The sequence below is a fragment of the Mirounga angustirostris genome, unplaced genomic scaffold (assembly GCF_029215605.1).
Source record: "Mirounga angustirostris isolate CCGP_5_RB_7025 unplaced genomic scaffold, mMirAng1.0.hap1 SCAF_16, whole genome shotgun sequence".
In the NCBI taxonomy this organism is placed as follows: Eukaryota; Metazoa; Chordata; class Mammalia; order Carnivora; family Phocidae; genus Mirounga; species Mirounga angustirostris.
In genome coordinates, this window is record NW_026991724.1 from 51,324,260 (window position 1) to 51,340,011 (window position 15,752).

Here is a 15,752-nt window from a genome sequence, read left to right on the forward strand (position 1 = left end):
AAAAGACTGTTAGGTGGTACAACTGTAGTGATCATATTTTCTGTCTCTAAAATCTAGATAAGTAATTTTATATGTATTGAGGGTATTTTATAGAGAGCAGGAGAGTATTTGAGGTTGTCAGCTTCGGGTCACTAAATAACTACCTGCTGTTCCCAGAGAAGATAAGAATGTTCTTTATCCAGAAAGAATGGCGGACCTCTCCATTGGAGCTGTGGGAGACTCTCTTTTTCTTTGTGGCTCAGTTGTTATTCATCTGATATCTAGATCAGCTTTGTTTGCTAGGGATATGTCTCTTCTTTTACCAATTAGATTGTAAGTTCGTTGAGGGAACTTACATTAATTCATTAAAAATTCATTAAAAAAGAAAAATGCTAAGATCCTTGCTCTCTAGGAACTGAGTCCAGGAGGAACATAGTTGTATGTGTACATAAATGACTGTCCTTTATTCATGGCCACACGGTGATATAGGGAATTGATTGCCTCATCTGTTTTTTAAAAAAGGGAGTCTGAGATGTACTGTCCGTATAACTAAGACCTTCTGAGCCTCACCTCCTCACATCTTCGGGAGAGTAGCACTATGTTAGGAGGAGAAAAAGCTTCTGTACATACAGAGATGGTCCTCATCTCAGCTCAACTTGGAAAAATGTAAAGAAATACTGGCCCTGTGCATTATTGGAAACTGTTTTTGTTCAGGAAATTTATTGAGTGCCTACTGCGTGTCAGGCCCTGGAACCCAGTCATCTTGTAGCCTGATAGAAAGGGCCTTACCCTGGGCTGCTTCTCATTCTTTGATTGGCATTCTAACCTTTTTCTTGCCCCTCTGGACTTGGAGGGGCTGTGGAGTGGGCTTACCACCCCACAGGCAGGTGACAGATGTTTTCCTGGTCCGCCAAAGTTGGGAGTTTCCTGTGATGCTCTTTCCTTGTTTCAAAAGCCAAAGGGCCAGCGGCAAGTTCTAGTCACTATTTCTTTGCAGTACCACACTGGTGTAAGCTGTTGGTTCATTTCTTTGTTTCCTTTGCCATCTGGATATTATCAAGACTAAGAATCAGGCATGTTTTTAAGGAACTTGAAGTAAAGAACAATGGCCTATGTTACTCATTCAAAAAATGTATCTATCAAAAGGACAAGATGAAGGTGGCTCAAACTGACCCAGTCCTTTGTTTTTGTCATGGCATTTCATCATAGAGTTCACGTAGGGCAAAGAGGAGTTTTGGTATTCAGAGATCACTAGCCCCTGGATCCTGGCTCTCACAGTGCTGGGTGTGAATCTCTGAGCCTGTCTTCTCACCTATAAAATGGTGCTAATAACCCTTGCCTAGAAGGTGGTTGTGAGGTTTCAGATAATTGTGCAGAGCACCTAGCAGTGTCCTGCACATGGCCACTCCTAATTAATCACCGTTTTCCATTTTTGACCCAGTAAGACTACTTAGAGCCACAGATGTGTAGATTATTCTCAGGGTTTGGTTTCCTCTGGCTAGATGCCTTTTTCAGTTCAGCCTGCGATGTGAGTGCCTTCAAAAGAAGATTGATGTTGGGATGGTATTACTTTCTCCTCTCCAAGGGCCTGCTGCTCTGAGTGCCCCAGGGACCCCATAACGAGCAACCCATGTCTGACTGGGGACTGAGACAGCTGGCAGGCCACTCACAAGAGTGGCGTTTCCATCTGACACGTGCCCAGTAACCCTTCGGGTGCCTGATGTGTTGCTTGTTGTATCAGCAGTCTGGCCCACCTCTCGGCGTGCGCCACAAAGTCTGATTGGCTTACTACAAAGGTTTAGAATTAGTTGTACAAGAATTCCCATCCTAATTTTGTGAAACCCTACCGAGCCTTCAGTTACTTCTCCGGAGGTGTTTTGACATTCAGTAAACCACAGTTTAAATCTGAGAGAGAGAATCCATGTCATTTACAAGGGGAGTTGGTGCTATTGCCACAGCTTACTCTCCATTCCCGCATTTTGTAAGTTGAAGCACTGAACTAGATCTTTGATTCTTTGGGGTGAGAGGGATAAAGGCAGTTGTCCAATTTAGCCTTCCATCGAATGGCAGAATCTCCTTGACAATGGGTATGGCAGGTAGTTTGCAGTCTCTGCTTTGAGTATTTACAGAGCTTTTTAAACAGCTGGGGATTTTGTTTTTTAAATTTCTCTTTCTATTGGCCAAAATTGCCTATCTGTGTTCTCCTCTTCTCTCTCCCAACATAACCCTTTGAAACTATAGAAAATGATCTCTTTCAATGAGATAGTGCTTTAGCTATTTGAAATAACTGACATAGTTCTCTGTTCTTGCCTTTTCCAACTTACAGATCCTTGGTATTTTATGTGAGTGGGTCTTTTTTACCTTAGAAGTTCTCCAGATTGTTAGTGTACTCTTAATCATTTGTTCCATTATCCATTTATTTATTCTGCCATTCCCAGGAACTTTCAGATGAAGGTAGTGAATCACAGTGGTTAGGAGCACAGGTTTTTGAGTCAGAACTGACTTGGGCAAGTAACTGAATTTTTTTAGGACTCAGCTTCTTCATCTGTAAAATGGTTTTTTGGGGGTTTTTTTTGTTTTTTTTTTAAGATTTTTTATTTGACAGAGAGAGACACAGTGAGAGAGGGAACACAAGCAGGGGGAGTGGGAGAGGGAGAAGCAGGCCTCCCATGGAGCAGGAAGCCCGATGCGGGGCTCGATCCCAGGACCCCGGGATCATGACCTGAGCCGAAGGCAGACGCTTAACGACTGAGCCACCCAGGCGCCCCTAAAATGGGGTTCTTAAAACCCACATGCACAGATCTGTTTTGAATCTGGAGTGAAATAATACATCTAAAGAACATAAGGGGGGCGCCTGAGTGGCTCAGTTGGTGAAGCGACTGCCTTCGGCTCAGGTCATGATCCTGGAGTCCCGGGATCGAGTCCCGCATCGGGCTCCCTGCTCGGCAGGGAGTCTGCTTCTCCCTCTGACCCTCCTCCCTCTCATGCTCTCTGTCTCTCATTCTCTCTCTCTCAAATAAATAAATAAAATCTTAAAAAAAAAAAAAAAGAACATAAGGAAGAGGGGCTAGTGCATAGTACTCAGTTGATGGAGGGTGAATTTTCTAGCTAATTTAGATTGTTAGAACACACCTCATCATCTTGTTTTAGTATTGAGAAGGTAGAGGAAGTATATGATTAAAATTTATTATCTGTTTACTAGAACTATGGTTAGAAGGCTTTATGGTGATTGGAAAAACTGCTTCCTTGCAGCTTTTCTTAAAGTTCCATTTTTTAATTCCTTAACAGTTTATTTGAGAGCATCAGTTTTACTGAAGAACAGTGCTGTTGTTGTGTTAGTTTTGACAGGCAAATTCTGCAGGATTGAGATTTTTGTTTTTAAAGATTTTATTTATTTATTTGACAGAGAAAGATACAGCGAGAGAGGGAACACAAACGGGGAGAGGGAGAAGCAGACTCCCCGCCGAGCAGGGAGCCCGATGCGGGACTCGATCCAGGGACTCCAGGATCATGACCTGAGCCGAAGGCAGTCGCTTAACCACCTGAGCCACCCAGGCGCCCAGGATTGAGATTTTTAAAAAGAATGTCGCTGAAATCCAGATGGGTTTCCTTGTATATTCAGATTCTGGAACTAATAATTTAAACTATGTGGCTTTTTTTTTTTAAGATTTTATTTATTTATTAGAGAGAGAGAGAGAGCACAAGAGGAGGGAGGGTAAAAGGGAGAAGCAGACTCCCCATTGAGCAGGGAGCCTGACGCGGGACTCGATCCCGGGACTGCAGGATCATGACTGAAGCTGAAGGCAGTTACTTAACGAACTGAGCCACCCAGGCACCCTAAACTATATGGCATTTTTAAGGGAGAGCATAGCTTGACTCATGGTTATCCGGTTGCAGCAATGTGTGACAACAGAAGCACTCCCCCCCTCTCTTTCCTCGAATTATTGGGTGGCTACTGTATGCTAGGCCCTGAGCCAGGTCCCGCACATTTCACCTTCAGACCCCTTGTGAGGAGGTGCTGTCCCTGAGATGCTAAGTCACTTACCCAGAGTCACAGGACTTGTCTGTCAGGATTCAAACCCAGGTCTGTTAAAATTTCAACCCTTAAATTCTTTATGTTGTACTTCCTATTAGTAGAAGATGCCTGGGAGAGAGTCTAGATGGGTTAAATTATCTCATGTAAAGATACATCATAAATCATTAATGTGCTTTTTCCTTACTTCTTTAGTGAAAAGTCTAGGTCAGAGCCTAGAGATAGCGGCAGTCACTCCCTGCACCCTGAGAGGCTGTGTGGCTGATTTTATGAGGAGCGGGACAGGGACAGGGGTAAGCTTTGTGGAGGGCCTGGTTCTCTTGGACCCCAAGATCGTTCGCATTGCATTAGAGTCTTCCTGACTGAATCAGTTAGCAGGCTCTATACAGATTTGCCTTTGGGTGGTCGTTACAGGTGATGTCAGCCCCCCAGCCCAAATGGGCTTGTTCCTTCTTTCATGTACATTTTATTCTCAGCTGTTCCTTTTTTTTTCTTTTTTTTTTTGCCACTTGTTTGTACAGGAAGTCCTCAAAGAATCTCAGACTAAACAGGAAGTGATTTGTTCCCATATAAATAGAGGTACCAAATAGAATGAGGTTGGGCAGGATAAGGAAAGGGGAATGGTTGACCCTGACCTAGAAGCTAGTTTGTTGTCCCCTTTAGTGGATTTTATATGAAGATCCCCTAAATACTTTTTAAAATTTTTATTTATTTGTGGGGGAGCACGCACGTGCACGAGCAGGGGAGGGTCAGTGGGAGAGGGGAAGCCGACTCCCCTCTGAGCGCAAAGCCTGCCATGGGGCTCGATTCCACAACCCCAAGATCACAACCCGAGCCGAAGTCCAGAGTCGGACACCCAACTGACTGAGCCACCCAGGAGCCCTATCCCTAAATACTTTTAAATATATGGGTTGTATACATTTGTAATAAATCTGCCCTTCTGATTGGGTCTCGTTAACTTGGAAATGAAACGGAATTGCTGGAGCTGCACCTGAGTCCATTTACGTTGATCCTCTTTGGTTACCCTCCTCCTTAGTAGATATTTACCAAAAGGCCAAATTTTCAGGTGTATTTCTGTGGCTTTTAGGAAATTTGCCATTTGTTTAGAGTATTTTTTCCTCATGTGAGCTTCAAAATAAAAGGATTGAATAATTGTGGAGCAGAGTATCTCAATAGTGTTTATGAGCATGAGCTTTGGAGACAGACCCTCATGGGTTTGGATCCCAGCCATGTCACTGACTAGTTGTGTCATTTAGGTGCGTGGGACATTTTTCCTCGGTAAAGTGGAATGTCATGAGATTTTTAAAAAATAGTATTTGGGACTTGCTTGGTACCTAGTGAGCCCTCAAGTAGTAGTTGTTACTGCTGCTTGTGTTACCGATGAAGGGGACTGCTGGGAAAGAGACAAGTATTCTCTTCTTTGTCCTGTTTGATTACTTGCTTTTACCCTTTCCTAATTCCAAAGCCACTGAGAGTTAACCCCAGGCCAATCTAGCAAAGGAAGTTCTCCCTTGGAGCTTTCAGCCCTGCAGAATGTGTGCTCTATTTCTTTTCTGGAAAGAGGAAATTACTCATTCTCAATTCCATCTTTTATCTTTTTAAAGATTTTAGCCGTCTTTGAGTATATAACATTCATTATCCATATGGGATGTTTGGAAAACTTCCTGTTTACTCCAGGGCACCCCTGATAAAGGATGTGGATAGTCATCTCATTGTTACTAACTAAACATGGCCTGCTTCTTATAAACACCTTTGTTTTGATAATGCAGTCTCACACTTGAGGTGTGACTGTGTGTCAACTTGCTGGCATCTTGTGTGATATTTGGAGGATAGAAAATACAAAATTAGTGAGATGAGCAAGTGGGTCTCTATCCTGTTTGGAGTCTTTCCAACAGTTTCCACACCACCGTGAGTTCCCTTCTGGAAGCCTTACCGATGTTTGAGTTGCGTGTTGATACTCACTTTGTTTTTGTGCTTTCTTTTCTTTTTCTTGTACAGAAACCAAAGCCCAAACCCCGGCCATCCATCACAAAGGCAACCTGGGAGAGTAACTATTTTGGGGTGCCCTTGACAACTGTCGTGACTCCAGAGAAGCCCATCCCTGTTTTTATCGAGAGGTGTATTGAGTACATTGAAGCTACAGGTAAGAGTGCGACCCAGGGCTGATGACAGCTTTCACTGTCTACGGGATACTTCCCAGCGGCCTGAGCCCTCTGGGGGCTCTGGGATCATCTCTCCTTAAATGTGAGAGGCTTTCGGAGAAGGAGCTGAGCAGTCAGGACAGCGGTCAGACTTGCGGGTCCTCCGTCGGCGTGTAGTTCTGAGGCTGTCATACAGGATCCGTTAGACCTTTCAGCGTGCGGAGCATCCTGTTCTCGGGACTGCAGCTGGGGCTGGTGTTAGGTGCCTCCTCTATGCTCGCTCAGCTCCCTGTCATAGCAGATAGCCTGTCTGTCCGGGTCCCCGCGGATCTGTCAGCTGCTTGAGGGCAGGGGAAGGGTCCTGTTATCGTTGTGTCTGCAGCACTGTACTGGACACATGCTCGTGTGGTTTGGCTTAATACAGTGAAGGAGTGGTTGTGGCCGTTACAGCCCTTGGCTGTTTAGCCGGTGCCTGAGATTCATTACGGACAGAATTTTTTTCCTGAGGTCAAAAACCAGTGAGGATCGTTGGATATCTTCTGGTCAGGCAGCTATATTTCAACTCCACTGACAACTTGGTGTTACCATGAAGACCAGCTGTCTTAATAGTTTCCACATTGTTCTTGAAGTGACAAAATTTTCCCTGTGTTGGAAACATTTATTTTGTTCATTTAGTGTGATCCCATAACGTGTCTCTTCGGCCTCTCTTTTGAAACCTCTGGAGCTTCCGTTTTCATACCATTGTTTCCCTTGGTTTTCTCCTGGGTGCTTTCAGAGCTGAGGAGTTTGAGGAGAAGGTAGCATAGTAGGCCCATGGTTATGTCAGTTCTTGAGCATTAACAGTTGAGCTCAAGAATATAGGCTTAAACTAATTTGAAACCAAGGTAGGGATTAGAGCCTTCCTCTGTGTTCTTTCTGATTCCAGTGTTATCTGCGATGATACTAAGTATTGTGTGGTGTGCACAGCCTCCCAGGCATCCTATTAAGCTGCATGACAGTGTTAATATTTACTTAGGATGTGCCAAATCAGGGAAAATAGGTTTCAAGTTGAAGCCTGCTAAAGACTTTGTAGTTATTTCCAGGGTTTTCTCTGCAACACACCGGGCTTGAATCACAGTAAGCACTTTGCCTAATCATAGCAGATCTGCAGCTTTGTTTAGTTCATTCTGTTCCCAAAGCCTTTTCTCAGTGTCCATCTTTTTGACACTGGTTTTATATCCATTTCTTTCTGGCTCCTCTCTCCCTTGGGCAGGGAGAAAATCTGCACAAAGATTTGATTCAGGGGGCGCCTGGGTGGCTCAGTCGTTAAGCGTCTGCCTTCGGCTCAGGTCGTGATCTCGGGGTCCTGGGATCGAGCCCCGCATCGGGCTCCCTGCTCCGCGGGAAACCTGCTTCTCCAGAACTCTCCCATTCCCCCTGCTTGTGTTCCCTCTCTCGCTGAGTCTCTCTCTGCCAAATAAATAAATAAAATCTCTAAAAAAAAAGAATCTTTATTAAAAAAGATTTAGGTGATTGAAGCCTCTACTTGTTGACCTAGCACTTCAGAGAGACAGTTTGTGTCATCTCAGGGAGGGTGAGGGCACTTTTTCCTGAACTTTTTGTTTTGAAATTATTTTAGATTTATTGGAAAGGCACAAAAATTATAAGTTTAAACAAATTGAAAGTTAGAAAAATCCCCAGGTTCCTCAAATGTATTTTACCAGTTTCCCCATACCATTCTTTCTGTATATATTTGTATCTTTTTTCTGAAATGTTTGAAAGTCTGCAGATCTGATGCACCTTTACTTCTAACTACCTCTGTGGGTATTTTCTAAAAACATTCTCTTACATAATCACCAAGCAGCTATCACACTTAGGACATTAACACCGACCCAGCACTAACCTACCTAATCTGTGGATATTTTCATTTCATCAGTTGTCCCAGTAATGTCCTTTATAGCAAAACACAAAAACTGTTTTGGTCCAGGAGCTAACCCTGGACCACATGATAGGTTTACTTGTCAAGCCTCTAGTCTCTCTTAATCTAGAACAGTTTAGTCTATTCATTTTTCATGGCCTTGATAGTTTTTTTGTTGCTGTTTTTTAAAGCTTTTATTTATTTGACAGAGAGAAAGCTGGGGGAGCAGCAGAGGGAGAGGGAGAAGCAGGCTCCTGGCTGAGCAGGGAGCCCGATGCGGGGCTCGATCCCAGGACCCTGAGATCATGACCTGAGCCGAAGGCGCCCCAAGGCCTTGATAATTTTGAAGAATACAGATAAATTATTTTGTAGTAGGTTCCTCCTCAGTTTGGTGCTTTTTGTTTGTTTTTGGGGTGTTTTCCTCGTGGTTAGCTTCATACTTGCACCTGGGGCAGAAACAGCAGGGAAGTGATGCCGTGTCCTTCTCGATGCATCACATCATGTGGCACATGATGTCAGTTTGTCCCATCACTGGCAGCATTCACTTTGATCACTTGGTTAAGGTGATGTGGTATGTACTAAGCTTCTCTACTGCAAAGCTACCCTTTGCCCGTAGTTTTACTCCCTGATTCCTTCAGCATTTATTAGTTGGTTTTCTCCTGTCAAGGAGAGCTTTCCCTTTTCACGGGGAGCCTTGTGTGAATGGTCTCCTCAAGTGGCTCACCTGTGGTAGCCCAAGGTGCCGGGATGTTAACCACATGCCCTCTAGCTGAGCACATCAGTGGTCTTGACCTGCCCCACGCACCTTGCTTCTTTCATTCTTAGCCTATGATTCACTTTTTGCTCTCCAATGATAAAATTATGCCTCTCCTTGCCATTCTGCTTATGAATCCTTTCGGATATAAGACTTCACCACCAGCCACTACCAAGCTGCTGCTTTTCTTAAAGCTCTGTGAGACTGCGCCACTGTCTGCCCTGTCACCCAAAGCTTGGCGCTTCAGGGTCATCTCCAGTCAGCTGCCAAGTCTGTCACTTCTGCTTCATCATCTCTGGGCTTTGTCCCCTCCATTTCATTTCCGCTTCCCCACCATCACCCTCCGCAGTCCATCCTGATTACATGACCGTTCCTCTACCAAAAAGCTCTTCTTACTGCCTCATTGCCTACCAGACGCGGGCCACAGTCTTGCCTCCTCCCATACACAGTACTGTTATGCTTGTCTGCCTGCCTTCCTGCCCCGCGCCCCCCCACCTTCCTCTGTCCATCTCTCCCTTCATTCTTCTTTTTCTCTCCCCCACTTTCTGTTTTAACTACAACAAGCATTAATTTTTAAATTGTCTTATAAGAATACAAGCTGAATTCTTTATTTTTCCATTTTTAAAATTTAAATTAATTAACATATAATGTATTATTGGTTTCAGAGGTAGAGGTCAGTGATTCAGCAGTCTTATGTAGTACCCAGTGCTCATTACATCACATGCCGTCCTTACTGTCTGTCATACAGTTACCCCATCCCCCCACCCCCCTCCACTGCAGCAACCCTCAAGTTTGTTTCCTGTGATTAAGAGTCTCTTATGGTTTGTCTCCCTCTCTGGTTTCATCTTGTTTTATTTTTTGCTCTCTTCCCCTATGATTCTCTGTTTTGTTTCTTAAATTCCACATATCAGTGAGATCATATGATAATTGTCTTTCTCTGACTGACTTATTTCACTTAGCATAATACCCTCTAGTTCCATCCATGTCGTTGCAAATGGCAAGATTTCATTTTTTTGATGGCTGAGTAGTATTCCATTGTATATATATACCATGTCTTCTTTATTCATTCTTCTGTCGATGGACATCTGGGCTCTTTCCATAGTTTGGCTATTGTGGACATGCTGCTATAAACATTGGGGTGCAGGTGCCCCTTCGGATCACTACATTTGTATCTTTGGGGTAAATACCCAGTAGTGCAATTGCTGGGTCGTAGGGTAGCTCTATTTTCAACTTTTTGAGGAACCTCCATACTGTTTTCTCGGGTGGCTGCATCAGCTTGCATTCCCACAAGCAGAATTTCTTGGTATTTCTCTGCTTTGTCTGTGTTCTTCGTGTAGTGTGAAATGTATCCGACATTCCTCCTTGCCTCTGGAGCTTGTCCTCGTTCTTCCAAGACTCCCTACCCCCAGTAGCCCTTTGAATGTAACCTCCCTGGTAGTTCTCAGGCACATTTCAACTTGCTGAGAGTAGGATTCTCTGTTCTTATCTCCTGAGTGTGGCACACAATATGCATTACCTATTGATTAAATGAGTGGTCTTCAACCTGGAATACCTTAATTCCATTGTTTTCCCCTTCTTCCTTCCTTCTTTCTGTCCTTCCTTCCTTCCTTACTCTCTCCCTCCCTCCTTTTACATTTTGGTTATATACATCCCCTCATTGGCATTAGTTTGTACTTTTGTAGAATTTTGGGAAAAAAATTAAACCCGGTATCTATGAATTTAGTGTGTGTGTGGGGGGGGAGTGGATTGTGTGCTCTTTTCCCTAAAAGAATTTTTTTCCTCTTCATAAAATTTAGGCATGTTTATAGTAGAAATTCAGCAAATGACAAAAACTGTGAAAAAGAATTTAAAGAGTCATTGATCTTCCACTTAGTGAATACCACTGTTAATGGTCTGCTGTATTTCCTTATAGCCTTATTTCTCTGCATATGTGTGTTGGTTTTTACTTTTACATAATTCAGAATATGCAGTATGACAGTTCTCAAAAATTTTTTAGCGTAACTTAGATGAGGCAAAAGAGCCCTGAGTTTACCAGCTTACCTACTCCTGTTTTCCTGCAGGAAAAGAATTCAGTAACCAAGAGGTGGGTTGGAGGACCATTTTTTGAGAATCACTGCTTTTTATTTTTATTTTTATTTTTAAATATTTTATTTATTTATTTGACAGAGAGAGACACAGTGAGAGAGGGAACACGAACAGGGGGAGTGGGAGAGGGAGAAGCAGGCCTCCCGCAGAGCAGAGAGCCCAATGCGGGGCTCGATCCCAGGACCCTGGGATCATGACCCGAGCCGAAGGCAGACGCCTAATGACTGAGCCACCCAGGGGCCCCAAGAATCACTGCTTTTTAAACCAGACATTGCTTTGTGAGCATGCTCCCTGTCGTTAACTACTTCGTGAGAATATGACTTTTTTTTTAATTAGAAGAGCAACTGGTTTTATTAAGTATTCATGAATCGGGCAGCATCCCATCTAGCAAGCAGAGGGGATCTCCCTCAAAGAATATGACATTTAATTGCTGCATAATGTTCCAGGAAAGTGCTGGATCACAGATCATTTAACCATTCCCCTGTTTGGGGGCTCATGTAGCATTTTCTTCTGATGTACTTAATACTTAAAGAAGCAGATTAGCTAGGACAGGCATTTTGGAGTAGTGATACAGAGCTTCAGATCTGCAGTTAGACCAAGTCTGGAATCATTGTTCTGCCATTTGCTCATCTGTAAACTGGGGGTGATGACAGGACCTGCCTCCAGGGGCAGCCACTAGGGTTCCGGGGGACTTGCACTGAGGCGGTGAGTGTGGCATGTGGCCCAGGCAAGGGCTCAGTGTGTGCTGGTTGTCGCTGTAGCTTCACCAGTTGTACATTTGGTTCTTCTTTCTACTGCCCGTCAGACTCTACCATTAAATGTAAATATCATGACTTGACTTTTCTCCCCAGCTTCTGAATTGTGAGTAGTATGATGATCACTCAGTATTCACCAGGGATTAACATTTTGCCACATTTGCCCTTTGTTCCCCTAATTTTTATTGTTGTTAAACCATTTGAGAATAAGCTGCACTCCTAAAAATCTCAGCGTTTATCCCTAAGCTTAAGGAGTTTCTCCTCTATAACTGCAATAACATTATCACTTTTAAGAATAATAGCATTAATTCAGTAGTATTTCACATATGTTCCATGTTTAAATTTACTCAGTTGACTTAAAACTATCTCTTACAGCTGAGATTTTGTTCTAAGATCCAAGTAGTGTTCACAGTACATTTGGCTCTTGCTTCCTTTGTCCCTTTCAGTCCAGAACAGTTCTCTTTGCCTTTTGTTTTGTTTTGAATGATGACCTTATTTGAAAAGTCTAGACAGTTGTCTTGTAGAATGTCCCCTTGCGTGGTGTGCTGTCTGTACCTCTCCATCATCCTCAGCTCCCTTCTGACACCATCCATGGCTACCTCATCACGTGGCTTCTGTCTGAGCAGAGGCCTGGGCCTGATGAGACTTTGTTGAATGAGCGAATGAATTATGGATTAGGTGTTTTCCCAGGTCTGACTAACTTATACTGAACTTACACTTAAGGGAGAGCCTCTGCTGCCACCTGACCTCTCCATCCCATCTCCCTCTCTTGCTCATGATAGAAGTCGTCCTATGACTCGTTTCCATGTGGTAATTCGGGCAGTTCGTCTAGCTGATGGGAGGGGACACTCCAAATGAAACGTGTTTGCCAGGTCTGTCCTAAGCAGTTCATTCAAAAGTCAGAGTTTTCGTATCTTTCTCATACACCTGGGCACTTTGCTTGTCCTGGTAATAAACCATTGCATCATCACCTTCAAAGGCAGTACTTGGGAGCTCGCGCTCCTGCCCACGGTGGTGGGAACGAAATCCAGGAAGAAGCCGCTTTCCTTGAGTGCCGCAGGGCCTGGGTGGCTCCCCGCCCCTTCACAGCCAGGGCCCCGGCCGGCAGCAGCGCCAAAAACCCACTTGCCAAGACCTTGCATTGGAGACGCAGCAGCGGGAGTGTTGTGAATTGGGACATGGTGAACCGTCCCGTCACGTTACTGTTGTGTCTAATTACAAGAGTCATAAACTTGCTCACAGTAAAAAATTATTATAAACACAGATATGTAACAAAGTGACAGTCCTTTAATCCCTATCTCTGGAAGTAATCTGAGTAGTTGAATTATGCTTTCTGCTAATATTACCCTCCCCCAAACGCTTAAAAACAGGAGATCATGTGCATACCGTTCTGAAGCTTGTATTTTATTTTAATTTTACACTGTATATACCTTGGGCATCATCTTTATAATTCCATCTCCAGGCCAACTGCATTTTTTTTTTAATATTTATTTATTTGACAGAGAGAGAGATAGCGAGAGAGGGAGCACAAGCAGGGGAAGTGAGAGAGGGAGAAGCAGGCTTCCCGCCAAGCAGGGAGCCCGATGCGGGGCTCTATCCCAGGACCCTGGGATCACGACCCGAGCCGAAGGCAGACGCTTAACGACTGAGCCACCCAGGCGCCCCCAGGCCAACTGCATTTTAATCTTAGACCTGAGAAGAGGGTGGGCAGGAGTTGGGGTGTCAGGGATTGGGGGTGGGAGAGAAGCTCTGTTCACCGGCAGCCCGACATTCCGGGGGTTGCCTGCCGGGGTTGCCTGCGGCAGACACCTGTGACTGCCTTGTTTCCGCCTCATACTTGGTGAGTAAATTGCCAGCTCCTCCTAGACACAGACCAGAAGGAAAGGATCACTGCCTTCTCCCCTCAAAATTTGCTGCTCCTGCAGTCACCAGGACCCCGTTGGAGCTCTCCAGAGCCCCATATTCTTAGGGCTTCTGCTAACGTTACAGGCGGAGATTGGTTTTGGATTGCATCTGTCTTTTTTCCTGAGCTTTCTGACCAGTTCACTACCCTCGTTTCATATTTCCTAAAATTAGAACGTGTTCAAGAAATGGCCAGTAGGTAGAACAGCTTTTGGATTGATTTGCAGATGCTTTGAGCCCTGCCCAGGCTCAGAGAGCGCCTCTGTGCTTGCTGTGCTGATAGGATCACAGCTTTTCACTTTCTGCTCTAGTTCCGTGATCAGGCTGGAAGGGGGCATGGATCTTCTGCAGCTGCTCTGGGGTCACCGCCGGAGGTCAGACTGACTTTATATTTCTGGCTAGAACACTTTCTTCCCCCAGTTTTCCTCCACATGGAATATTGTCAGGGCAGTGGAGCCCCTGACTCCCTTCTATAGTAGTGTGACTCCTGAGTGAAAAGAGAACATTGGCCAAGCTGCTCTCCGATGCATGGCAGGAAGTAAGAATATTCAGTCCTGGCCAGAGTTCATCTCGCTGGAGGACTCACTTTTATTTTTTTTAGATTTTATTTATTTGACACAAAGAGACACAAGCAGGGGGAGTGGGAGAGAGGGAGAAACAGGCTTCCTGCAGAGCAGGGAGTCCGATGTGGGGCTCGATCCCAGGACCCTGGGATTATGACCTGAGTAGAAGGCACATGCTTAACAACTGAGCCACCCAGGCACCCCTGGAGGACTTAACTTTTAGAGCCCACTCACAGTCCTCCTGTATCCTAGTATGCTATCTTTACACCTCACTGTGGTCACAAAACGGTTTTAAATCCCAATTTTTTAAAAATTTCTGTTAAGCTTTATTTTATTTTATTTTTATTAACATATGTATTATTTGTTTCAGGGGTACAGGTCTGTGATTCATCGTCTTACACAATTCACAGCGCTCACCATAGCACATACCCTCCCCAATGTCCATCACCCAGCCACCCCATCCCCCCTGCCCCCCCGCCCCCACTCCAGCAACCCTCAGTTTGTTTGCTTAATTTGTTTGATTAAGAGTCTCTTATGGTTTGTCTCCCTCTCTGGTTTCGTCTTGTTTCATTTTTCCCTCCCTTTCCCTATGATCCTCTGTCTTTATCAAATTCCTCATATCAGTGAGATCATATGATAATTGTCTTTCTCTGATTGACTTATTTCACTTAGCGTAATACCCTCTGGTTCCATCCATGTCGTTGCAAATGGCAAGATTTCATTTTTTGATGGCTGCATAATATTCCTGTGTGTGTGTGTGTGTGTATACATACACACACACACACACACACACACCACATCTTCTTTATCCATTCATCTGCTGATGGACATCTAGGCTCTTTGCATAGTTTGGCTATTGTGGACATTGCTGCTATAAACATTGGGGTGCAGGTGCCCCTTCAGATCCCTACATTTGTATCTTTGGGGTAAATACCCAGTAGTGCAATTGCTGGGTCATAGGGTAGCTCTATTTTCAACTTTTTGAAGAACATCCATACTGTTTTCCAGAGTGGCTGCACCAGCTTGCATTCCCACCTTTCTCTGCATCCTCGCCAACATCTGTCGTTTCCTGACTTGCTAATTTTAGCCATTCTGACTGGTGTGAGGTGGTATCTCATTGAGGTTTTGATTTGTATTTCCCTGATTCCAAGTGATGTTGAGCACTTTTTCATGTGTCTGTTGGCCATTTGGATGTCTTCTTTGCAGAAATGTCTGTTCATGTCTTCTGCCTATTTCTTGATTGGATTATTTGTTCTTTGGGTGTTGAGTTTGATAAGTTCTTTATAGATTTTGGATACTAGCCCTTTATCTGATATATCATTTGCAAATATCTTCTCCCATTCTGTCGGTTGTCTTTTGGTTTTGTTGACTGTTTCCTTTGCTGTGCGAAAGCTTTTTATCTTGATGAAGTCCCAATAGTTCATTTTTGCCCTTGCTCCCCTTGCCTTTGGGATGTTTCTAGGAAGAAGTTGCTGTGGCTGAGGTTGAAGAGGTTGCTCCTCAAGGATTTTGATGGATTCCTGTGTCACATTTAGGTCTTTCATCCATATTGAGTCTATTTTTGTGTGTGGTGTAAGGAAATGGTCCAGTTTCATTCTTCTGCATGTGGCTGTCCAATTTTACCAACACCATTTGTTGAAGAG

The 15,752-nt window shown here is 44.2% G+C and overlaps 1 protein-coding gene across 3 annotated transcripts in view; it reads left to right on the top strand.

Annotated features, from left to right (window-relative positions):
- ARHGAP35 (Rho GTPase activating protein 35) overlaps positions 1–15,752 on the top strand; it is a 126,624-nt gene that overhangs the window by 56,565 nt on the left and 54,307 nt on the right. For all 3 annotated transcript variants that reach the window (XM_064580769.1, XM_064580770.1, XM_045891807.3), the window contains exon 3: positions 6,011–6,155. In XM_064580769.1, the coding sequence (XP_064436839.1) occupies positions 6,011–6,155 (145 nt within the window). The remainder of the gene's footprint in view (positions 1–6,010; positions 6,156–15,752) is intronic.